This window comes from Amaranthus tricolor, chromosome 6, assembly GCF_026212465.1.
Source record: "Amaranthus tricolor cultivar Red isolate AtriRed21 chromosome 6, ASM2621246v1, whole genome shotgun sequence".
Classification (NCBI taxonomy): domain Eukaryota; kingdom Viridiplantae; phylum Streptophyta; class Magnoliopsida; order Caryophyllales; family Amaranthaceae; genus Amaranthus; species Amaranthus tricolor.
Genome location: NC_080052.1, coordinates 30860326 through 30887600, shown reverse-complemented (window position 1 = coordinate 30887600; position 27275 = coordinate 30860326). Strand labels below are relative to the sequence as shown.

General features: G+C 28.6%; 2 protein-coding genes across 2 annotated transcripts; both read right to left on the bottom strand.

Annotated features, from left to right (window-relative positions):
- Window positions 1-14174: 14174 nt before the first annotated feature.
- LOC130815478 (uncharacterized) lies at window positions 14175-18444 on the bottom strand. The gene is made up of 2 exons (XM_057681962.1): window positions 17900-18444; window positions 14175-14667 (listed from the first exon to the last, which is right to left on the bottom strand). The coding sequence occupies exons 1-2, from the start codon at window positions 18330-18332 to the stop codon at window positions 14603-14605; spliced, it is 498 nt and encodes a 165-aa protein (XP_057537945.1). The 5' UTR covers window positions 18333-18444; the 3' UTR covers window positions 14175-14602.
- A 6803-nt stretch (window positions 18445-25247) lies between these two features.
- LOC130815787 (uncharacterized mitochondrial protein AtMg00810-like) lies at window positions 25248-26567 on the bottom strand. Its single transcript, XM_057682268.1, has 2 exons — window positions 25587-26567; window positions 25248-25499 (listed from the first exon to the last, which is right to left on the bottom strand). Exons 1-2 carry the CDS (start codon window positions 26565-26567, stop codon window positions 25248-25250), a joined length of 1233 nt encoding a protein of 410 aa, XP_057538251.1.
- Window positions 26568-27275: the final 708 nt, after the last annotated feature.

The window sequence follows — 27275 nt, the reverse complement described above, 5'->3', positions numbered from 1 at the left end:
ATAAGTGAGTTGGTTTACCATATATATATATAAATGGGAGTATTCAGCTCACTTTATATTAGTATCACAAAGAGAATTCTCATTTAGTTTAGTTACGATAAAATATATATTCATATCATTTTGCATAATTAGATTTTGAATAGAAATGAATAATTATTTTGGCCGGTAATGTCTAAAAGCTTTATCAGATATTAAATTATGTAACATATAACACAAAAGAATAATAAATGAGTTGGTTCAGCACATATATAAATATGAATATTCAAATTTGTTGTGATTGGTGTGACTTGAGTGCACATTTGATGAGGTGCATTCATGTGTGACCTTTGGGATGGAATCCCATGAATGTGTTAATATGGGTGTATTAAGTTAAGTTTGATGATTGATTTATGATGATGATTAAGTGTGGACTAATAAGGTAATGAAGTGTGAGAGTTATGGGACTTAATGAAGAAGTGCAAAGGACTTGGTTTATGTTTGATTTATTGAAGCTCGATCAGAATTCTGACAGAAGAAGCAGAATGGTCGCTCGACCTGTCCGCTCGACCGAGCAAGCCTTATTGATTGATCGAGCGAGCAAACATAACGCATCCAGAAAGGGTCTTACTCCGCTCGACCGAGCCGCTCGACCGAGCGAGCTCTCTGTTCCAGTCGAGCGGTTCCTCTGATATGCCTAAGATGCTGTTTTCGACCTTTCAAGTTCTTGGAGAAGTTTCATGTCATTCATTATTCAATATTAATTCTGTATTTAGTGAGCTAATGACATTTATGTACCTTGTACTATATATAGGGAGCTCTCAATCATCAAAAAGATATCCACAAATACACCCCAAGCCAAACACTAGCCTATATCTCTTCTCTATTGTAATTCTCCATATTTGAGAGTTCTTTGAACTCCTTTTGATAATATAAGAGATACTACACACCGGAGGACGTAGCCATAGTTTGGTGAACCTCGTTAAATCTTTGTGTCATTTTATTGCATTATTTTCTCCTACAAACATCGATATCGTTGATAGCGTAATTTGTTTGTCACTAAAACCTCATACACTCGATCTTGGTAATATTGGAGTTTGAAACACATTGTTCGAACTCTAATACATCGTCGTTTTCAAAATTATTTTATATATGTAACACAAAAAGAAGTTAACTATACTTCAACAGTTTTTAATAAGACCAATTAAAGAATAATTATAGTTTTAATGAACAGCTATCATAGTTTTGTAAAGAATTTTAATTAAAATTAAAATGGATCAAAAACCATAGACCTTTCTATTAATTAATTATTTTTGTAACAAAAAATTACTTGAGTGTAAACAGTTTAAATTCAATTTGATGTCTCTAATAACGTATTCTAATTTTTCTTTAATTTCAATAAAATAAACATTTTAAAAATAAATGAATACACTTCGATCTAGAAGAAAAAAGAGCTCAATAAAAATATGGTACAAAACTACAAATAACAAATTATTCTTTGTAAAAATATTAGGAAGAGCTCTTGGCCTCAAATATTAAAAAGTTCCACATACTAAGAATTTAATATTCTAGTAAAGTGGAATATTAGTATAATATTATATTTTATATTTTATATTATTATGATTTAGTTTCCTTAAATTTAAAATTTTGTAATATTTTGTTTTCTTATTTTAGTCATTATTACTTGTATAAATAAAGTAGACCTAATCATGGGCGGCCCGACCCGACCTAGCCCGAAAAAGTGAGGGTTTGGGTACCAAAATATAGCCCAATGGGTGGGTTTGAGATTGGTGTTTGGCCGGCCCAGCCCGGCCCGGAAGGAGCTAAGTTGGTCCAATTAGTTACATATTTTGATTATTTCATATGCTAACACTTTTTTTCCATATTGTATCAAGGTCGGTCTACCATTTTTAATGTTGAAGAAGAGGTAGATCGTGAAGATGACGATTATCAAATCACTAATTAGTTACATCTTACATGATTTGATTATTTTGTATTTGTTTATTTGAATTATTTGTAATTTGTGTATTAAATTATGTATAATATGTAACAATTGTATTTGTTTATTTCAATTATTTGTAATTTGTATTTTTAATTATGTATAAATAATATATAACATAGGCCCGCAAGCCCGCATATTACAGGTTTGGGCAAGAACTTTTAGGCCCGCACTTTGGCCCGGCCCGGCTCGCATCAATGGGCTTTTTCCACCCGGCCCGGCCCGGTGTTTGATCACGTCTAAAATAAAGATAGTACCTCTCATTATTATTCAATACAAACTAAGTATTCAAAATCCAAATCACTCTTATTTCCGCATTATGATTTTCTACATGGTATCAGAGCCAATGGCGTTTTCTGGAGACCGGTGATCGGCCATGGCATTCATCATTGATCAGAAAAATCAAAACCAAAGTAAACTCAAAAAAACTAGATCAAAATCAAACCAAAACCAAAAAAAAATCAAACCAGGAAAATCAAACCCTCAAAAGATGATTTCCTTGGAACGAATGTTCCAAAGTATCCAAACATATAACCAAAAAATCCATACTTACCCAAATATTTCTGAAAATTTGAATTTTACAAATTTCACCAAGTGGTGTAATGAAATTAAACAAGAAATAGTAGATCGGTGGTGGCTCAAACATATCATTGTCGCCCCTCCAGAAAACAAAGATCCTCAATGGAAACAAAACGATGCATTAGTGATGTCATGGATACTTTACACCCTTGACCATACTACAGTACTGCTAGTGCCTATGAATTGTGGACATGGATTTACACCTTTCTTGGGCCCATCACTGACGAAAGGGGGAGAAAAAAAGGGAAGAAAACAAGTTAGAATCAGAAAATTCATCATTTCAGCGAAGTGATGAGTTCAAACACGAAAAAGTCGCCTCCAAAGCTCCGATGAGTCACCGGAACGGCGACAAGACTACATTCGCCATTCCTCTTCAAGAAAACCCACAAACAAGCATTTCAAATCCAAGAACCCTAAAATCAGATTTCATAAAACAAACCAAAAAATCAGAATTCATCAACCAAAACCAAAAATCAAGCACAAATCCAGAAACACAAATCAAAAGGGTTACGACCGAAAACCTTGCCGGAAAACAACATCAAACTCACGCCATTTCAATAGCACAAAACAATAAACAAAACACAAACCCTCATTGGGTGACAGCCACCAAGGCTCCGATCAACCGAACCGGCGACATGGTCACCACAGTGGGTGGAGAAATCCGACAAGAGGAGCAAAGGAAAAGAGATTCAGAGAAAGAAAAATCTGAACATGAGAGAGGAGACGAGAAGAGAGAGTTGTGAACCTTCCAAAAATATCTCTTTTTATATGGACCTAACAAAAACAAAACCCTAGCCCTGCCCCAAGCAAAACCCGCGTGCCCTCATTTGGGTCACCCAAGGATCCGCGTGGGTGGATCCATTTCCAAGCCAAGTACTTCACCCATTTTAAATCTCAATCTTATTCATCCAACCATTTTATATCATATATCCATTTTCTTATTCAAACTCAAAAATTTGAAAATCAATTATGACAAATTTGTCAAAAAAATTATCAAAATGTCCTATGCCAAATCAAACGAAAACCTACCCAAATTACTTATTCATGACCCACGCCTCAAATCTCCCTCCCAAATCTTTCTAATTATCCCTTCTTATAAAACCCACAAACCCAAAGTCCAAGTCTTTGACCCAAATAATAAAATAAACCAACCCGTTTTATTTCATGACCTTTTATCTCAATCCGAAAAGTTGAAAATCAATTATGAAAAATTCACAGAAGAGATTATCAAAATTTCATTTGTAAAATCAAAAGATTGACTAGCGGATTTTCTATTCAAGGCAATTGACTCTAAAGCGTTGAAGAATATTTTTGGCAAGTTCGATCTCGGTGATCCCAAGACCAAACTTGAGGGAAGTGTAGGAAAGTGGAATATTTTAGTATAATATTATGTTCTATATTTTATATTATTGTGATTTAGTTTCCTTAAGTTTAATATTTCGTAATATTTTGTTTTCTTATTTTAGTCCTTATTATTTGTATAAATAGAAGTAGTATCGTAATATTTTGTTTCCTTATTTTAGTCCTTATTACTTGTATAAATAAAGGTAGTACTTCTCATTGTTATTCAATATAAACCAAATATTTAAAACTCAAATCAATCTTATTTTGACATTATGATCTTCTACAACTATTAACCTACTTTTTCTTGGGCTTTTTTGCACAAACAATTTTAGTTTCATTAAAGGTTTTATATAATTGATCCCCTAAACTTTTCCTCAAAATGAATTAACCTGAAATCTTTAACAAGAGAATTAAGACCATAGATATGATACCATTAAAATCCTATTTGTATTGAATTTTACAACATACGGTCTCTGTTTTATTATACTTGTTATATTTGACTTTTTATGTAATTTAATAAGCTACTTTGATCATTTATATAATTTCATATGCAAATTTAAAAATTATAAAAAACTCAAAATTATGAAAGTATGTCATTAAACGATTCAAACAAGATTCTACTTGACTATATTTTTTCATACACATTAGCCGTAATATATAAAATAAAGTTGAAGATAAATAGTGATAATAACTGTTATGTAGCAAATATTTCAGAATAGATGTAGTATAACATAGAAAAATGACAATCAAATTAGTTCTGTACACATCGAAAGATGAATATATGTTTGGTCTGCTATATACAAATAAGAGTATTTTAGATTTACAAATTCTTTTATGAGATGTTTTCCATACATGAGTTAAATACCCCAACTAATATAATTATTAGTACATAGTCTTCTTATTTTAAAGTCATCTCACCGAAAGACGGGCTCTTATAAGAATATCTCTTTTGGATTCGTCCTGAAATTTAAACCATGCATGGAACCTGGCCCGCCTGTTTAGAAAGAAAGGAAGTGCATAGAATGAAATGAGGAAGTGACTACACTACACTAAACAATTGACCGGTTGATCACTCCATAGCCACTGATAGTAGTGAGCTGTTTCTACTTGTACTCCTAAGTTGTAACCCAATTAATGGCTTTGCGTAGTGCACAGATTTGTTACACTGTTTACAACTGTAAACACTCTGGCTAACTAATACTCTATGTTTTAAATATCACAAATTAATTATATTAATTGCTAAAAAAAAGTAACAATATATATGAAAACAACCAGTTGTCACTTCGCATACCTAGGTCATACTAGGAAAAAGTTTAATTAATTAATACGACTGGTAAATTATCAATTATCAATAGATAAATAAAATATATTTGTGGTGAGTTGGATCTCACTCCTTATTAGTACTTATTAGTTGTGACTTGTGAGTAGTCTACCTGGAGGATAAATTTACCTACCTTACTACTATGTTCATTTGAATTAGTATAACCATAAGTATTTAAAAACTAGTGATGATTACAATATATTACCATAATTGAAGTATTTAAAAAAAATTGCAATCATCAACACTTATGATTGTATGAGGTGTGAGTTTCAAATTATAATGAAATATTACTAATTAATTAAAATTAAAAAGTTATTGTAAATTCTTAAAATGATCTTATTAACAGACATTCCAAATCATTTTTAAACATGATAGAATTAATTTTAAATAAAAAATTATAATATATTTGAAACTTTTAATTATATAAGTATTAATTATATAGATAGTTTATTTTCCAATTTACTATTTCAAATATACGAGTATTATTGTTGTTACATGAGAACGTTGGTTAGCATTTGCCTATTAAAAATGGGAGACGTTGGTATTGGTCTGTGTTAGTGTAGCATGTTTGCCGCGTTAAGACTGGATTAAAAAAGGGACCTTATGTTTGGGTTACAGAGAAGATACAATAAATACATTTACCATAAATATTTTATTAATTCTTTCAATAACTTTCCATCCAAATTTCAGAATCCATGGATACTAACTTCTCACTAACCATAAAAAAAATCACTAATATAAGCTAGGCTGTTCTGCAAATACAAGTATATTCATTATGTTTTATATTGTTTATTATGTTTAAGCTATTTTGAAATAAATTTTAAATTTAATTTTTAATAAATAAAAGAAATTAAAATTTATTAATGTGAGATCTTGTTAGATTTGTTTTAATATATAAAACTTTAATAGTATAATTTTTTTATAATTTTTTACAAAGTGTATTTATTGATTTTAAGTTTCGAATTATACTTGAAAATTTTGAAAAAATTTAAATGTAACCAACATTTTGAAAAGGAGAAAATAGAAAACTTTATTATCCTTATCGTTTATTTTTCTTTTTTTTTAGTTTGTTTTTAGAATTTAAAAAAAATAAAAAATCTAAAAAATTGAATTTTACTATTAGTTGCAGTTTTCAAAATCATTGTATTACTTTAAACTTATACTATGTTTTATACAATATCGAACGTACTCCCTCCTATTTATGTTAAGTGTCTCATTTACTTTATACACTCTATCCAATGCATTTATTTAATTCTTAATACAGCATCAAACTCATTTATTTACTTTATTTAATTAAAAATTATAAAAAGTTGATATCAATAAACTTTACGTTAAATCGAATCAAACGAGATCCCACATGACTATATTTTAATTTATAGATTAATAATAAAATACTATTTAAGAGTGATAAATAAATAGTGTAAATGGAACACCTAAGGAGAATAGGAGGGAGTATGTTGAATATTTACAGTATATAGACCTAGATTTGCATATACTACATACTTAGTATAATAGTGAGACTAAAATAAATATATTATAAGTCCAATTAAATGCCTCAAAGAATTTAATGAAACATTATTTTGATTCATAAGTTTTGTTTGATGAATCATTACTTTGATTCGTAAGCTTTACTCAGTGAAACATTACTTTGATTCATAAGCTTTGCTTGGTGAAACATTATTTTAATTCATAAGCTTTGCTTGGTGAAACACTTTTGTTTCAAAAGGAGGTATTTTTTGATGCATAGCTGATAACTCTATAAATAGAGGTTGCATGCCAAGGGACATTCCATCCCATCTCTATATCATTTTCTAATTCTCTCTTAAAATACTCTCATCTTGTTCACTTGTATTTACTTTTGCAATGTCCTTTGTGCTAGCACACTGTTGTGTAGATTGTATCTCATTGTGAATTTCATTTATCATCTCAAGCACCTTTGTGAGAGAAATATCACAATAAGAAAATGCATGAACGCCTTTTACTCATATCAAGTTTTCGAGCGACTTATTTGATTGTCGCAACCTTATCTTCATGTTGTCCATTTGGTGATCTCTGAGCAAGGAGTTCTATTTCCATCTACACAAAGGGAAATACAAATCGGTTTATTTTATTTGTATTTGCATTATGTCTAATAGAGTATATCATATGAGACTCAAAAAATTAAATACCACTCCCTCCTATTCAGCTTATGTGTCCCATTTAGGTTTTTACACTTGTCGAGGCAACATTTTAATCTTTAATATCTCAAATTATTCTTAATTAAAAATTATAAAAGGTTGATATTAATAATTCTTGTATTGAGACGAATCAAACAATATGTCAAATGACTATGTTTTAACTTATAGATTAAGAGTAAAATACAAATTAAGAGTGATAATTAAATAGTGCCCAAAAATAAATGGGACAATTAAGCTGAATAGGATGGTGTAAAAAAATATGAAATCACAGTATTACCAAATGGACCCTAAAATGCTCTAATTGTTTCTATATCATTCTTTTCAAATTATTTTTTGGCTCTTTCTATTAAATTAGGCTGGACTTATTGTGAATGCCAGCATATTAACGGGGGGACACAAGTGCACATACTTCATAAGCCAAGGAGATATATACCATCCCAAAACCATATAGCAATGGGAAGAAAGTCTCTAATAGCTTATAAAGCGTGCACACCATTTTCAATTTATCGATGTGGGAAAACTCATCCCAACACTTTCCAAATCATTATTTATTTTGGTGATCCGTTGGATTAGTTTATGTTAATTATTTTTTTATTTAATTCATCAATTTTTTAGTTTTATATATTTAGTTAAATTCTGTTCAGTTAAGATCTAACTAGCTTTACAAGAATATACCAATAAAGTTATAAAGAAATTGAATACTTTTCATGCTGCTTGTGCCAGGCATGAAGACTAATTTCATTTACTAAAGAATTGTCACTTGTCATTTGCTCTATTTTTTTTATTCTTTATTTTTAATTTTTATATGACCCATAAAAATTTAACAATTTCGCACTTTATGGATATGTTGTTTGTTAAATTTGTTTCCTTTTATTTATTTCAAAACAATTTCAATTTTTTTCTCATAATAGATGTGCCTTTAATTTAACAATTTTTATCCATTTACAATTTTTATGGATTATTAAAAATCAACTGTATATAAAGGTGAAATTTTTTCAACATTTAAGAATATAATGAAGTCCTAAAAAAAAAAGGAAACTACAATTAAAAATGATAATGATTTAATGTTAACTTTTAGATTCCAATGAAATACAATTCATAAAATAACCGCAAATTAAATTTTGTCTTATTTAAGTAAGTATCACTTTATTATTTACGATTTCAAAAACTAAGTACAAAGTAAGCAAAATTTACTTGTACCGTAAAAAGGTTAACTTTTTTCTATACTTATTCAAATTGTTGATTTGTATTAATAATTAATGGAGGTTGACCCTATGTCTACAGTGAGAATATAATTAATAATTAAGTTGAATAAGTGAATAACTATTTTAAGATATGACCAAGATGTATCAAAGACATTGATCACTTGCAACTTAGTGACCAACATTGTCTGATCAAATCTCGGTCAGTGCAAATTGACTAATTTTTTTATTTTTTTATTTTTTTATATTTTTTTTGGGGCTAAGTTCTCTAAATATAAATCTAGTATGATGTCACTGAAGTATACCCAGTTAGTCATTGCGGGTGGTGATAAATTTAAATGCACATTTATATGAACTACGTGATTACGAAAACTTTACTCGTTATAAGTAATAAATTTTATCAATATGAAAATTTTAAATAAATATGAATATAGAAATTAGGACATACTACGCCCAACAGTCTATTTTATCTTCCCCATTAAACATTAATTAGTTTAATTTACAACTTCCAAAACCAGCATTTGGGGGCCTTTAAAGTTTCATAATACCAACCTTATTAAATAATAAAAATCACCACCTCATGCACCAAAATTTGGGCCTTTAATTACTTAGCTTGTTCAATGGAGTATATATATATATACATCTCCCCCATAGAACATAGTGTATTAGTTAAACTAAAACTAAAGAACAAACCTTTCTTAGAATTGCAAAAAAAAAATTCAAAAATGGCAAGATTTGATATTGTTTATTTTATAATCTTGCTTCAAATATCAAGCATTATGGCAATTTCTAAAGTTGAATTCATCCAAAAAGTGTCAAAATCTCCAGCTGAAGCTCCAGGAATATCAGGGGATGAACGACAGCATCAGCACATAAGATTGGTTAGTAGGCATACAAGTAATATTCCAACAGGTGGTAATGTTATTTTAGGTGGATTTGCTTTTGCTCTTATTGCTGCCATTATTTGCTACATTCGAGTAACTAGAAGGAATAATAATAATAGTAAAAATCACTCTTAAGGAATTACAATCATAAATTAGCTTCATCGAGGATTTTCTCTTTCACCCTTGTGACATAAGTGAATTTTTACTGCCTATGAAAAAGATCAATTGTCTTCCTTCGTTCCATATCTTTGGGCTTTAGAAAGTTCGTTCACAGCTTAAACTTTTAAGGAAAACTTATCTAGAATAATTTAATATTTTCATGATTTTCCTGTAATAATTATACCTATTAATTAACCATGAATAATATTAAATTTAGGGGTATTTTCCTAGAGTAAACTTGGGTAATCCAATAATTCATCAAAAAAATAAACTGAAAATTAATGTAAAATTAGAGAAAATTTTCGAAAACTTTACATAAAAAATTATGAATAATAAAAAAATCAACTCTTTTTAAAACTTTTTAAATTTTTTTTGACATTTTATTTTAATTTATCTTTTTTCTAAAAAAATAAAACTTGTTATAACAGATCATCAGATTAACAGGTTTACTCTAGGAAAATTGCCTCCAAAATTAGGATTAATCATGGTTAATCAATAAATGAAATTATTGTAGAAAAATCTGAAAAAAATAGATTATTCTAGAAAAATTTTCCAACTTTTGATGTCTCTATATAAATATATATATATATATATATATATATATATATATATATATATATATATATATATATATATATATATATATATATATATAATCTCTCAGATCAAATGCATATAATCAACTTTTTTTTGGCTTTTATTAGTAATAGGTTGGTCATTTTTTTTCTTGTTTTGATACTATGTTTGATGGAAGTAATAAACTTTACTTTCTTTGTATGGTTTGAAAGTGTGGATTGCACTGTATTAGTAGTCTATAAAATTATTAAAATTAAGTTACTTGAGTGTATATGTTACTTATATTGTACATTGATACAGGTAAGAAAGTTGTGTATTTTTACTTGTTCATTCCAAATTCTTTCATTCTACTCTTTCAATATATATATATATATATATATATATATATATATATATATATATATATATATATATATATATATATATATTTTAATCTTAGTTTCTTAATTTATGACTAAATTAATATATATATAATCTCTCCTCGCTTGTTAGAGTTTCTTGTGTGAGAACTTGTACAATAAATTAATTTATATGTATTTTTTTTAATCACAGAATTCATTATATACAATTACGTGAAATAAAAAGAAAATGAACAAATAAAATATGTAATCAATCTCAAATCTTTTACAACATAAGCTTTACTCTTTACCACTTGTTTTGACCCTGAAGATTAATATGAATTAATTTTTAAACGCTAGCATAGAATAGATTGACATGTATATTAAAAATTAACTTAGTTATCACAATTCAATATTAATATGATTATTAAATAAATAACAGAATTATAATTTATTAATTTTGATAGGATGAGAGCTAGATTACCTAACAAGTATTTATAGAATTGTTAATCAAATGAGGGGTGTGATGTTAGATGTATAATAGGGGACAAAGGCACATGCATCAAAACAAAAGGCCAATAAGAGATTCTTCCCCCAACCCTAAAAATTATGAAGACTAACAAAACCAATCAAATTCTGACGTTAGCGGCCATGGGTCATGAGAAATTTGGGACATTTTTCACGCTGCCTTTGATTGAGGAGGAAAAAATTTGAATTCGGTTTTTGAGAGATACGTAGAAGAAATAATATATTCATTCAAGTTCTTATTAGATTCGTGTTAATTTATATTTTATTATCATATATTTTTTTATAATTTTTTGTGAAGTATAATTAGAGATATTTAGGCTTAAAAATTACTTTAAAACTGTGCAAAACGAAAACGGAAAGAAAAAAAATGGAGGAAGTATATAATTAGCAGAAGTATATTTTTCATTTTACAACACAGAGCTAGTTTATTATCGTTTTTATTTTCGTTTTTAAATATTTTAAATTAATAATCATAATTGAAAATTATTGAAATTTAGAACAAATAATTTTCAATTTTTAGTCATTAATTTTCAAAATCATTTATTTTTATATACTTGCTTGGTAGCCTTCAAACTCACATTTAACCACGTGGAAACTAAAAACCAAGGTCAAGAGCACAAAATTGGCCATGAACAATCAAGTTCACCAAAATCTACAATATGTTCCATCAAATGAGTTATTACACGATCAAGCTATGCACAAAACTTTAACATGAAATACATGTCAAGCACACACATCAATGACTTAGGTTGAAACACAAACTCTTTTCCATAAAACATGGATTTATACTCCTAGGATCGGCTCTGAGATTTGAGAGGTCCGGAGCAAAACATAGACTTCTTATATTATACTATTATAGAACTTAATTATAAGATGTGAAAGTGTTACTTTATAATTTTTTAGATTGGCTCGGGGCATAGACTTCTTTTACCTCCTTATAGTACCAGCCATGACTAGCTACTCCCATGTTCAAAACTCCAAATGATCATGTAAACCAAACCATTGATTCAAAATAAGCAAATAAGTCAAAAAATACTTCTTTTACCTTCTTATAGTGCCAGCCCTGACTAACTACTCCCATGTTCAAAACTCCAAATGATCATATAAACCAAACCATTGATTCAAAATAAGCAAATAAGTCAAAAAAGACTTTTTTATCTCTTTATAGTGCCAGTCCTAACTAACTACTTTCATGTTCAAAACTCCAAATGATCCTATAAACCAAACCATTGATTCAAAATAAGCAAATAAATCAAAGAACATTTTAATGACATTCAACTTGCTTAAAATGTTTTATAATTAAAATTTATACAAAGATTTGACGGACTAATTCTCTGATAGAGCTAAATTTCTAAAAATGTTGACAATATATACAAAAAGCACACAAAAGTATATGGTCAACAATCAAATATTTATAATATTATATTAATGTGATAAAAAAAATTCTGTAATTATAGTTATGATCTTTCTAGCATAAGAATACGAATAAATATATACTTATATAATTAGAGAAAACTTTTAATAAAAATATTATAATAATATTTCAACAAGATCACTTAAAATTATTAACTAAAAAAACACATAAACCCTTAAAGAAATTTTTGATTGCAAATAACATTTTTTAAAAAGAATTTCTACATGCACATGGTTAATCATTAATCTAACAAAAAGTGAAATAATTGTTGAAAAGGAGAATTAGACTCTATAATTACAATTTACTCGAGACCTTCTCATGATATTCTAATTAGAAATGGAAAAAAGAAAATAATTGAAAATGACACAAAATGAAGTGATGGCCTTTACTATTATTAATAAAGGCCCCATTGGGCTATATAGTAGCTGGACTTGTTATGTCACATAAGCAAGCTCAACCACTGCATGCTTGGATACTCTTTCAGGCCCACTTAGTGTCATTATCGATGTCACTATGCCAAACAGTCAAGAGTCCTTGGTTATATTTTTTCAAAAATTATTTTTATAAAAAAAAATTACAAAATAATCAAAATGATTGTATACAAGACTTTTACATTACCTTGAGAACATAGAAAGTGTTGTTATTCATATTTTTTTTATTTCGCTATATTATATTTATATTTGTGTAAGTTGAAATACTTATCTTTTATTATTCAAATATAACTTTATATTATAACTTTACATATATTGATCTAAAAGAATATGTAATTTCATGGTTAATTACATTCCATAAAACGACATCAAATTTGTGTTTTGCATATCTTATAAACTCATCAATTCTTAACTTAACTTTTAGTATAAGTTATGCATTAAGCTAAGGTCTTGACTTATAATAATTTAATTTAATTTAAAATTAACTTGAATTATATAAAAAAAGATATAAAAGTGACTGTGTGTACTATTGAACAAATATACTATTTAATGTATATAATATAAAAATTGTTTTAATAATGTATGCACGACACATTAGTGACATATTGCGTAAAAGTTTTAAAAGATTAACACGTGACTTGACACAATATAATATAATTTTGAATTCGTAATTTTTTTTTTGCAGTGTAGTGTAGTGTTGTGTTGTGTTGGTGTCTTACATTATTTTCTTTTATTGAAATGGTATTAATTATTATTAGAGTAATTTATGTTGAGACTTTTAGGGTTAGCCGATAAGACTAGTTATGTTCATGACAAAAAACATGCCATGTACCTGCAACCATGTCAAATTGATCATTAGTTAGTACTCTAATTGACTGCATAATGCAACTATTCACATCCCTTGAAAAATGTAACTTCATAATTCTTAAAAGTATATAAAAAGCATGGCATTCCACTAAGGCAATATTTGATTTTCATCCCTAATTATAAAATTATATGACGTATTTATATCTCTACAATAAAATTAACGCACTTATCATCTCATTGTTTTTTATAATGCCATGGAAAGAAACATAGTTCTTGTTTGATTTTGTTGCGTTCATTTGATCCACAAGTAAAGTAAAAATACAAATAATTTTTTAGGCTTTATATTTTTCAAGTTTTGAGCCATAAAAACAAGTGACTAAATTAAAGTAAAATTAATAATTCTATAAACTTTTATTTTAAACAACTTATTTTCAAAGAATTTTGTGCGATTAAAAACTTTATATATGCTCAAAATCACACCTGTTTGGATGAAATTTTTGCTTGTATAAACAAAAAAACATCTTAAAATGAAGAATACAATCTTTAAAAAGATTTATGCTTAATGCTTTAATCTTTAAATGCCATCAATTTAACAACAAATAAAGAACATTAAGCACAACCTTAAACACACTTTTTCTTTTTTGATCTTTCTCTATCATTTCTTTACTTGACAGACAAACACACCCCAACAACAAAAACAATTAACATTCGATTCCTCCAAACTCTTTGTCTCCCATCATCATTAAATTTATCAACATATAATACTTAATTTTTCTTTTTTTTTTTCCCTCTTTTAAAGGTTCCACTTTCTTTCTAGGAACCTAATCAAAAATTCTTTGATGGGATTTTATAAAAAACGTTTTATTTCTATCTATATTTTTGAAGTTCATGAATTCCTTTTTCCTTCCTTCCTAGCTTTTGTATATATGAACCTGCAATTTGTATCACAAATTTCAAAAAAACAAAAAAAACAATAATTGTTAGGAATCATTTGATAAATAATGAGTTAATAAACAAAATAATAGGAAATGTAAATAATTAATATAATAATAATTCCTAGATTCTTCCATATACTCCATAAGTTCCTTAATTTTGCTACAATATAATCTAATTTGGTATATTTTATTTTTTAGAAAGTGCCCTTTTCTCTCATCAATTACGATCTACAATTTAATCTATGCTTTTATATCACATTAACACATGTCAAATATTTAATCATATTCACATATTTAAATAATTTATCATATTCCAATTAAAATCAAACTATAAATTCAAAAGACACAACTTTATATTTTTTGCAAAATCAAAGGACAAATGAGTATATGATTTGATAAACATATGACTATCAAATAAATATTTCTCTATTTTTCTTTTCGCAAATTCTTAAAGAAATATTTTTATGGTGAGCTATTTCTATTGGACTAACCTATATGATCACTTAATACAAGTAGAGCTATACTTAAAAATGTTCAAAATAGGTCTTGATGACTCAATATTTATTCAAACTTGTAACAGATTAACTCGACTTTAATCCGACTTTTAAACTAGATATACAATCACTTAACAGTAATGTAGAATACAAAATTTAATTTTAAACCAACAAAAAATATACGAATGGAGTATACAAATACTAAATTGAATAAAATTTTTGTAGATTCATGTTATGAAATCAAGGAAGCATCATTTATACGATTGTAAAGGCCAAAAGTTTAGGTAGTAGTGTCATAAAGTGTTGAGAGAGAGAGAGAGCAGTTAGAGGAAGTTTACCACTGAATTTTTCATGTTCTGAACAAACTGGGTCCCACCAGCCTATAAAAGTAAAAACGGGGCCCCAATACGAGAGAACTTATTCACGAGAATGGAAAGGTAATTGAACTCGATTATTCGATATATTAAACGCTCAATTGGGCCCCACTGTTGGGCCAATTACAAGACTATACCAATATTATTACGGGTGGGTACCCAGCTTTTGCTAGCTAAGGTTTTTAAAAGTTGTTACCATATATACATTAGATTGCACATGATCAATAAATAATTTTGTTATAACCCTGTGTTAGAACTTAAAAAATCTAGTACAGTATTATTTTTCTAGCTTAAATCGAGTATGTAGATGTATTCATTCCACTATTTTAAGTTCCATTTTAAGTATTTTTTTCGTTCTGAAATATTTGTAATATGTTGTATGGAAAAATATCACCATTAATAGCAAGTATGATAGAATCAAGGAAGTATTGCGGTCTGATTATTTAATATTTTTATTTTGAAAATAAAAATAATCCCTTACATCTTATTGGAAAGTGGGATATAAAAATTGATCTTTTATAGACGGTATCAAGCTTTTATTATTTAAAGGATAAAAATCTTTCAACCATTAGACCACCCTATAATTTCAAATCATTTTATGTTTTAGCTAGTCTCTTGAGAGACGTATCTCAAGCCCAACTCATTAAAGATTAATTCCTACTTACCGTATTCTTAATACCTACTTACATTATCCTTAATGCTTACTTACCGTATCCTTAATGCCTATTTTCAATATCTTAAATGTCTACTTACCTCATTCTTAACGTCTACTTACAATATTTTAAAAATATATAATAAGCTAACCCAATTAGAGATGATTTCTCATAAGAATTTGTGTTTATATTTTATTTGAAGGTAATTAGCAATTCAAAATCATATAAGGTGATATTCGAATTTGGTCCAATCAAATTAAAAGAGAGAAATTGTATTTATAACTTGTTCTCCTCCGTCCTATAGATTAATAAGAAAGAGAAATTGAATTATTCTTTAAAAAAATAGAGATATTTAATAATAAATAAATAGTAAAATAAATTTAATGAAATTAAAAATACTCCTCCGTCCTATAGTTCAAAATAAAAGGAATAATTGTAAATGAGAACTGATTGGGTAAACGTAAATGCAAATAAAAATGTGATAGAATTGATGGAATTAAGGAAGGATATAAGAGGTAGTGATAAATATGTAATGTCATTGCATTGTCACTTAAAAAGATTTTATATTCTTAAATACTATTTTTAAATAGAAAAAGGAGATAAAGAAAGTGTGACAACGCCGATCACATATTCACCTTGAGGTTTATTTTTGCAATTTCCGAGTTTTATGAAATTAATATAAATAGATTAATTTAAGAAAAACTTATGAAACGTTATATTTATATATTTCTGCAATTGAATTCAAATTACTTTTAAAAAAAGTATATGCTACAATTACACCAATATTTATAAAAGGTTATATTTTAGTCGTTTTGAATACTAATTAGAAAAGCTTAATCTCATATGCCAGCAACACATTACATGTCATTTATGTGTTAGTTATGTGACTTTCATCATAGTATTATTTAAAAATAAAATCCAAAAAAAATTCACATTTATGCATAATCATGTTGTTTACCTCAAAAAAAGATACATAATCATGTTTACTTTAAGGTTAAAACTAATTATTTTTTAACTACAATTAAAAAGACGCAAATTCTCATTCAACGGGGTTTGCGTATGAGAATTTTAAATTGAGCTAAATAAATAGTCCAATTAAATTATTTAAAAATTTATTTCATATTTAAAACATTTATTTTTAATTGTTTAATATATTTAACAAGTCATTTTAAATGTTAATATTAAAACTTGAATATTAATTAATACACTCACTTTAGTAACATATTTCACATTGAGACAATCTTCTATCAAAATTAATCAATAAGAAAATCAATAAGAAAAGGGGATATTAAACTACACAATTTCTTAAATGACGGTCCTATTGGGTTGACCCATACACATTTACTATAGTAAAGTGATTATTCACAATTTTTAGGCGATTGATTAAAGAAATGAGCTAATTAAGTAAGTTCGCCTCATGGTGAGATAGTCTCATACAAATTAAGAAAAACTACCGATTATTATTTTTTTTTTTTTGTTGAAACTTAACAAAATATTAATTTAATTTCTCAATTTCCTAATCATGTTTTTACCTCAAAAAACAAACAATCAATCATATGCTTACTTTAAGATTAAAAACTAATAAATCAACAATTAGAACAACCTTTCTCTAATCCAAGTATATATCAAGAATCAACAAAAAAGCAAAAAGAAAAAAAAAATAAAAGACAAAATTAAATAATAAAAGTAAGAAGAAGAATTTAATTACTATGAGGAATGCAAAGAGGAGGATCTTCAAATAGAGAAAAAGCAAGTTGTTTCTGAGCAACACCAATATCAAACAAAATAACACCAGAAGAAGGATCTTGAACAATAATATCCTTAACAGGAAGCCATAAAAACAATTCTTCTTGACTTAGACCTTCAACCCCATTAAGACCTCCATAACTAAGATTAGCCTTAACAATGGTGTCAAATCTAACTAATGTATCAAACTTAGCTTCACATGGCTCATTTAAGTTTACTTCTAAAACCCCATTTTGATTCAAACTAAAAGACTCAACATTTCTTGGGAAAAGCCCACCAGGAAGACCTTGGCTTTTTAGAAGATCATGGATTGTTGAAGAATGGGTATTCAATGGATGGATGATTAAGACAAGAATTAGGGTTATTAAATTTGGTGAAATTGAATTTATATTCATGATTTTGATGAATGAATAGGAATCGATGAGTTATGGGGTTTTTTGTGTAATTATTTTTGAGGTTTTTGGTTGAGAAAATGAGTAATTGAGATGGTTGTTTATAAAGGGTGTGGGCTCATAAGGTAGATTATTATTATTATTATTATTATTATTATTATAGTATCACTATTTACTTTGCATACTTTCATTAAATTATTATTTTTTTTTAGGAAAGAAAGATAATAGACCGCAAATTTAATATTATGAAAATGTATTTTTTGGCTTTTATGATTTCTTATCTTATGTACCTAAATTGGTTTAATTTTTCCTAAATACTTCATGCTTGTACTAATTATAAGTTGCCAATTAGAAAAATATTAACCTAGCTAGTTTTATGATTTTCAAATAAATTATCCTTATTAATTAATTTTTTATTTTATATTGTCCAAAATAATGATGTTAGAATACCTTTTTTATATATAGTTTTTTCAAAAAGTATTCCTCATGGTCTTTCCAAAAGTATATTAGATATTACTGCATGATTTTTGAATTTAAATTTTACAATTGTAATATGATATATGACAAACTTATATAAGTCAGATATTTTACTATCAAAATTAATTTTTAACGCAAATTTTAATAAATAAATTACATTTTCTTAGACGATTTGAAATATAAATATTTAAGCATGGAATAAGCTAGTTATAAATTTAGATATTAATTTATTACTCAGCTTTAGATTTTCTAAAAATATATTTTCATGATTAGTGATAAATTGCATGAAACTTAACATTTGAATTCATATGCGATTTATATTGGTTAATCTGATATGTTAGCTGGGTTTTCCATTATCTATATATAAGCAATTAACATTTTTTTTTAATCTTTCCCGTATAGTTACGTCTCTTTATCTTTTTTCGAGTCGGAGAATTTCTTTGCCGCGCTCTCCTTTATGGGTATGAGTTGCCACCGTCCTTTCATCCATAGATCCTGTTCATAATTTTTCTATAAGCGGGATACACTGAGTAGGATGATGATGATATATTTTCTTGATCCTTCCTATTGTAGACTTTAGAGTATTAAGAGACTCAATCTTTCAAGTCAAAGTGAATACTACAATTTCATGGTTTGAAATAATATAATTAATTAAACATGAGCGGGATCAAGATAATTAATAAGATTTAGTTATATAATGGTAATATGGTATATCTTTAGAGTCTACAAGACATGCACCTTATTATTCATATTCATCTAAAACTTAAATAGTTGTATTACCATAATATAATTAACTAAAAATGCGTCATAGTCATTATATTCTAACGTCCAGTTTTATAAAGTAATTTGAAATTCCTAAATCAAGTTAATTAGTGTGCCGTTAATAAAAATTATAGGGATAATTTTTAATTTGAGGTCATTAGAAATTGAGTTAGTTTTATCAAGTTTTAATTGCTTTAATCCTTAATTTGTTCCTTAAGCTTCCAAGACTTCATTCCACCTTACATTCAAGTTCAACGATAGTTCACTTAGAGATAAGTCTATGCTACTCTCAAGTCTAGACCTATATTCTTGAAATTATAAGATACTTCCTCCGTTCCATTATACTTGTTATATTTGATTTTTTACCCAATTTAATGTGTTATTTTGTTATTTTATATACTGAATTTTACACATTTAAAATTAATAAAAAGTTAATATTATGAAAATACGTGATTAGATGAATCAAACAAGATCCCACATGATTATATTTTTACTTACACATTAACCGCAATATATAAATTAAGGTTGAATGATAAATAGTGCCTATAATCGAAATGTAGTAAGTATTTCAGAACGGAGGGAGTACAAGAAATTAAACAAACTAAGCCTTGCTAGCTACTAGCTAGTACGGCTCTGTCCTTTTAAATTTATTGTTAAAATTATCATTATTATTTTTAATAGCTCAAAAGTAAAAAAAAAAAAAAAATAAGTGTATTTATCATAGTCATTATGTCAAATGAGTTATGAATGTCTAAACATTGTTATAGTATGGGGACACCTCAAAGATATTAACATAACATCTAATTGATCTAAATAATATACTTAAAAAAGATATTACATAGTTAACGATAACTTAATACAATTAGTATGAAAAGAATAGCTTGGAAATGTGATTATAATTTATAACTTTAAAACAACAAATTTAAGTAGATGAAGAAGTATCGTTAAATTTAGACTATGTATTTGGATTTATTTAACAAAATATCATGTTGGACAGTTTCACTACATGTAGGTACAAATAGATGTTAAATTTGGTGTTCAAACCACATGGTGCTAGTGTTTGGTAAAATATTTGATTGAAAAAAATTGTTATGAATTAATTTATTTACAATAAGCTACTTTCAACATAGTGTTCAAAATTAACTGGTGGAATCAATTAATAAAATCAAATAATTTGTTAAAGTAAGTGCCAATAATCTTAACAATGACGTTAGCTTTGAACATTTAATCGCACATATTTTGTCTTGTATTTTGGAGAGAATCGATAACGATGTGTCGTGAATAGATGGTTTAAGAATTGAAACGATTGATGAGAGTTTCTTGATCAAAGCAATAAGAAAAGAAGCAAACTGTGAGTGATTCGACCAGACGCTCGATCAAGCAGTGCCTAGCTCGACCGGTGAAGCGGTGTTGCCTCGGTCGAGCAGAATGTTCAGAATAAGTCAGTAACTTTACTGGAAGCTCGCTCGACCGAGCAAGGTAGTGGCTCGATCGAGAGGTAGTCGAGCAGACTACATTCAATCCTGTTTTTGGTCAGAATTTGTAGTGATTATGCAGTAATGTGTGGTGCATTACTCAATTGTTTATTGTAATGTTTATTGTCATAGTTAATTGGGGTGTTAAAAGTGCTTTAAAATAAGTAATTGAGAGGTTCTAAAAATGATACTCACCTTCCACTATTAAAGGGAGTATCATTTATTAAGAAAGACCACCACAAAAACACAAACATATTGTTGAGAGGGCTATTGCATTGTTAGAAACTTGAGAGTGTTCTTACTTTGCTTTAGTATTTGTGATTTTGAGAGATTATTTTCAAGATAAGGGGAGGTATATTATACTTGTAATTGTTGAATCCAATATGATAAACTACATTTGAGAGCGAGGTATCCAAGATACCTCATAAAACACTTGTGTTAATCTTTGCATTATATTTTTCATTTGTTTTTTCATTGTTGAATCTCTTTGCATTTCATAGTCAATTATAGTAGTATTACTTTAATTATTAACTTTCATCTATCGAGTATTAACTATTTGTTATTTGCTTTCAAAATTTGAACCTTGTTATTGTAAAACATAAGATTACCCCAAAAAGATGTGAAAACTGTATCTGTACAACAAGGAAAGAGGCAACAGTATATCCCTTATTGGCCACAACAAAAGCTGTTTATCACAATTCAGGAATTAAACTGTTATCTTCGCATGAGAGGCAGATCACAAGCAAAGGAATCACACCTTTGTAATATAAAACAGATTATAAAAGTGGAAGTTTCAGGAATTATGACAGCTACACAAATATAATTTGTTGAAAAAAATGTATTTTAAATTTTAAAGTACTATTTTTAATTTTAAAATACGGTAAAAATTGTAAGGTATATCATGCACTACTAAATTATTTAAATTAGGAAAAATTACTTAGAATAATCAAATCTTTACTCGATTTTCTACATTTATTTTAACTATTGATTAACCATGAATAATAGATATTTGCCAAGAATAATGTTGTTTGTAATGTAACCTGTGGCTGTGATAGGAGGTAATATTGACAAAAAATAAAGGAAAATTAAAATTAATCTAAAAAAGTGATGATCTCCTACCCTTCTCAATTGGGCAACAAAGCAGCACCACCTCTTCTTTGCAACCGGCCATCACACACCAGCCCAACACCACACCTCTTCTCTAATTATATAATAATGGCCTTTTCTTTTCTTCATTCTATATAAAGGTTATATTTTTGAAATGGTAACTGGACAATATAAACCAAAGTGTATCAAGACATCAGACAAACAAAAGATTGATTCCATAAAATATGTGTTCTGCACAGGTCTAGATTTTACCCATTTTTAGACTTGAAACTTACTTATCTCACTGTCTAATAAAAAGGAAGATAAAATTAACTCAATTAATATAATTAATCCCATTAATTTTCATAATTTTCACAGCAGGTAGATAATGAAAAGCTTCAGTTTCCAAGTCCGGTTGCAGAGACCAAGTAACCACCTCTCAGCAGATTTCTCACGTTGTTTCTCGAATGTGCGTAGTTGCTATGACTTATGCACCATACTTTTTGATATGACGTCTGATATTCCATCATTTCGGCAGGGAGAGAGGATAAGCTGGTGGAAGTTGGGGAGGAGCAGGGAGAGGGGGTTGGCAGTGGGGGAGGGTTTTGCGTGTATGTTTTTTTTTTCTTTTTTGTTTTATTAATTAACTTTTTAAATTTTCTAATTTTAATTTAATTTAACTTTTTTTAATTAAAATTTATCTGTTACACCAGGTTACCAGTCATCATGGTGTATTGTCGAGAAATATAACTCAAAGTTCGAATTATTCATGGTTAATCAATACTTGGGATTATTGTAGGAAAATCAAGAAAAAATTGAATTATTCTGAATAATTTTTCCTTGAAACTATTATTTTAACAATAATAATATCTTTAAAAATAGTATTTATAATTTAATTAAACACCAACGACAATTTAAATTGCTACGCCTGAAATCAAATGCTCATTGCATTTTATTAAGGAAAAACTGATTAAAAGATGTTCATTTTTGTTGAGTTGTGTCTTTTTGGTATTGAAGTAGATAGAAAAAGTTAAAGGGTCTTACCAGTAACTTCGTACTTCCTATGAGAAAAAATGCCATATATTAGTGTAACTGTAACTTCACAAGAAACATACCCTAAGTACACCTATCAAACTATGGTCTATGGGTGTGTAACAAAGCTTCGTTTTAGTATATTTGGAGGAGCTTTAATATTTCCTTCAAATTTCAATTCTTTTCCTTTTATTTCGGCCTAAATTTAGTATATAAGTGTAACATAATTTTGAGTGTTACTTCAAGTCTCGGATTCAAGATTAGCCATATAACTAACTGTTAGAGTATATAACATATTTTAAAATCGTATCTCAACCATAAGCTTAACTGCTTAAGGTTTTAGTTGAGTTAATTTATTGACATAGTTTTAGAAGTTGCATGATAAGAGGTCATGTGTTCAAATCTAAACTAATCCTCATTTAAAAAAAATGTATGCAGCCTTAGATATGAGGAGAGTTCGTTTTGCATCCACACTTTCAGCCTAAACATTCTCGTGTGTGAAACTTTATTAGAATATATAACATATTTTCACATCAATAATACTGTATTTTATACGGTAGACGCTTTTACCTCTCTTCAAATTTACTCGGTGAGAGTCTCACCCATATATAGACTATACAATGGTCCAATGGATGCTAGCAAGTTCAATTGAAAGGAGTATAATTTTGCGAAAATGGTATATCATGATCGCAAGAAATTGAATCTCGTCTATATTATATTATTATTAGCAAATACCTTTGATTAATAGAAGTAATTGCGTAAAAAAAAGCTTTCATATATTATAGTTTTCTTATTGGTGAGATTGTTTTAGCAATCTCTTCTCTAGGACTACTATAAGTAGTAAGCATAAGTAGTAACCCAACGTCAACATCAAGGTGAACATTATATTTTCCGATACTCTCTTTGTAGTCTAGAATAATACAATTTGACTAGAAAAATTCTCAAGTATTTTTCATTGAAATTTGAAAATTGGTTTTTTTTAATTTTATATTGGGCAAAAAAACATCTTAACATGTCATACTTATAAAATACTGATCCAAAAAATAATAGGTTAATTATAACTCAAAACTATTATTGATATAAACCTCAACAATTCGCCAAAGTTTAGAAAAATGAGTCAGGTCAATTAGATTTAAATGAATTTTAAATTCGGATTAAAATTAGACTGATCAACTTAACCGTAAAGTTAATCTTTCAATTGAGTTGGTTGCTTTAAACAAATAATAATGAGTACCTTTCAAACATCACAGACAAACTTGTTAGTCTTTCACTCATTATGAACCCCACCAAGTAATATTTGGACTAGGAATATAGGATCCACCCAAAAATGTATTATTGATAGGCAAGTAGTCATACTTTTTATAATTAGATTTAGCCTCACATTAGACCAACCAATCTATTCATGCACATGAGGAAATAGTACAAGAATGGTCCACAACTACAAAGTTCTATCTATTGCCAGCTTCATCTATGTTCTACACTTAGCTTCATGACAAATGAGATAAACAATAGGAAAGAACAGACAAGAACTACAACAATTATGTTCAAAGCCTATTTAAAAAAGGTCCAAACAATCTCTTTCAAATATATTTTTTGCACATGCTGGTGTTGGCTTTGATGTTATTGGAATATATTTGCTTAATTTTATCTTAAATCAGTTTAATTTTTTATAATGAATATTGTTAAAGTTCCTCCAAAATACTAAAGAGAGAGCTAAAGATCAGAGGAAAAAGAAAGTAATTTCTTATTGATGCAATTCAATCAAAAACAAAGAGGTACTCCTAGTCCTATATATAGTACAAGGAGAAAAGAAAAGGAGAGTTAGTTATATACTATAACTAACTTCTTTGTAGCTATAAAAAGCTATAACAGCTTTACAACAACCTAAGGATATCCTACGTGTTAAGCCTAAAAATAACAATTTGAAAATAACAATAGCTTGATACAAAACAACATGCTTCTGGATCCTACTTGTTGACACCTTGAGATAGAATGCTTGATACTTGGCAAGGCTTGGCTGATACATGGCATTGCTTTTAGGACAATTGTCAGTAGCACAAAGAGAAGATAATCCTGATTGGTTAACTTAGTTGTTAGGCTTTGTATGGTAAGCACTCCTATTCTTGACATCTCCCCTCAAACTGGAATGGGGTGTGACCATTCCTAGTCCGGTTAGGAGTGTTTGAAACTGAGGAGAAGGAAGAACTTTTGTTAAAACATCAGCTAATTGATGCTTTGTGGGAAGGTAAGATAGTTGAATCAAACCTTCTAGCACTTTGTCTCTGGTAAAGTGGCAGTCCACGTCAATGTGTTTTCTCCTATCATGAAACACTAGATTCTTGGCTATATAGATTGCGGATCAGTTATCACAGTGTAGTGTGATAGGTCTTAGTTTTTCTAAGTTCAATTCTTCTAGGAGTCTTACAATCCATGTGATCTCAGCTGCTATAGAGGCCATGGCTCTGTATTCTGCCTTTGAGCTGGATCTTGATACCGTCCCTTGTTTCTTTGACTTCCATGAGACTGGTGATTGTCCAAGCATTATGAGGTATCTAGTGATTGATCTTCTAGAGTCAATACACGATCCCCAGTCACTATTTGAGAAGGCTTGGACAGTGATTTTGTTTGTTGCTTTGAGCAAGATTCCTTGGCCACAAGTTCTTTCCACGTAGGATAGAGTGTGATGTAGAGCTTTCCAATGGAAGTCTCTAGGTTTCTGCATGAATTGACTCAGAGTCTGGACATCATAGGCCAAATCTGGTCTAGTGTTTGTAAGGTATTTGAGCTTTCCTACTATGCTTCTGTATGGTGTTGGATCATCCATCAATGTTCCTTCAAGAGCTAATAGCTTTAAGTGAATAGGAAGGGGTGTCAAGGTCTGCCTAGTAGTTTTGTCTTGATAGTGTTCTTTTAGTAAGCTTTTGATAAACTTGTTTTGGGACAAGACTATCCCTCCATCAAGGTAATTTAAATCTATCCCAAGAAAGAAGTGCAACTTTCCTAAGTCTTTAATGCTAAAGGCAGTGTCAATGTGAGCTTTGATGTTTTTGATCTCAGTATCACTATTCCCTGTTAGGATAATGTCATCAACATAGATTGCTAGGATAGTTAAATTGTCTTTTTCTCTTTTTGTGAATAGAGAATGGTCACTTTTGGATTGTTGGTAGTCTTGACTTATGAGTTCATTGACTAATTTGGCAAACCATTGTCTTGAGGCTTGCTTTAAGCCATACAAAGATTTTTTGAGTTTGCAAACTTTGTCTCTAATGTTGCCATAACCTTGAGGGACTTGCATGTAGACTTCTTCTTTTAAATCTCCATGTAAGAAAGCGTTGTTTACATCTAGTTGGTATAACGACCATCTTTTGCTTGCTACCACAGCAATAAGGTATCTAATGGTGGACATTTATACCACTGGTGAGAATGTTTGATTAAAGTCTATTCCAAATTTTTGATTGTAGCCCTTTGCTACTAGTCTTGCTTTGTATCTTCTTAGTGTCCCATTAGATTTTAGCTTTACTTTGAATATCCATTTGCAACCTATTTCCTTTTTTCATGTTGGGAGATTAAATAAATCCCAAGTCTGATTCGTTTTTAATGCATCTATTTCCTTTTACGTAGCTGCTTTCCACATGGGATTTAAGATGACTTCTTTGAAGCTTCTGGGTTTTGAATGTTCATGTTGGTTATATATGTCTTCACTTGACTTGGATATGTCTTTGTGTTCCACAAGACCACACCAATGTTTGTGAAATTGCAATAGTACTCATCCAAGTGCGCTGGTGGATGCCTAATCCTCTCTGACTTTCTTAGATTATGTTTAGATGTTGGGGGCATTATTGGTTTTATCTATGGTATTATCATTAATTTCAGTTGGACTACTTTTTGCCATAGACTCTATTCATTTGATATGTTAAGGTTTTCAGTCAATATTGTTGTGAAATCATGTTGGAAATTAAAATCATTTGAATTGCTGTTTTGATTCCCTCATGTCTCTGTGTGTTTAGCCAGAAAGAAGGATTTTACTTTCTCTTGAGATTTCATGACTTGATATGGGAATATTCTCTCATGGAAGATCACATCTTTTGATATAATTTCAGTGTTTGTTTCTATG

What these genes read in the sequence shown, in the direction of transcription:
- LOC130815478 (XM_057681962.1), bottom strand. Translation starts at nt 18,332, where the DNA reads ATGAATATAAATTCAATTTCACCAAATTTAATAACCCTAATTCTTGTC. An exon ending in TCCTCTTTGCATTCCTCATA is followed by an intron (nt 14,668 to 17,899) that starts GTAATTAAATTC and finishes TACAAATTGCAG; the next exon opens with GTTCATATATACAAAAGCTA.
- LOC130815787 (XM_057682268.1), bottom strand. Translation starts at nt 26,567, where the DNA reads ATGTCCACCATTAGATACCTTATTGCTGTGGTAGCAAGCAAAAGATGG. An exon ending in CAGCTGAGATCACATGGATT is followed by an intron (nt 25,500 to 25,586) that starts GTAAGACTCCTA and finishes TATATAGCCAAG; the next exon opens with AATCTAGTGTTTCATGATAG.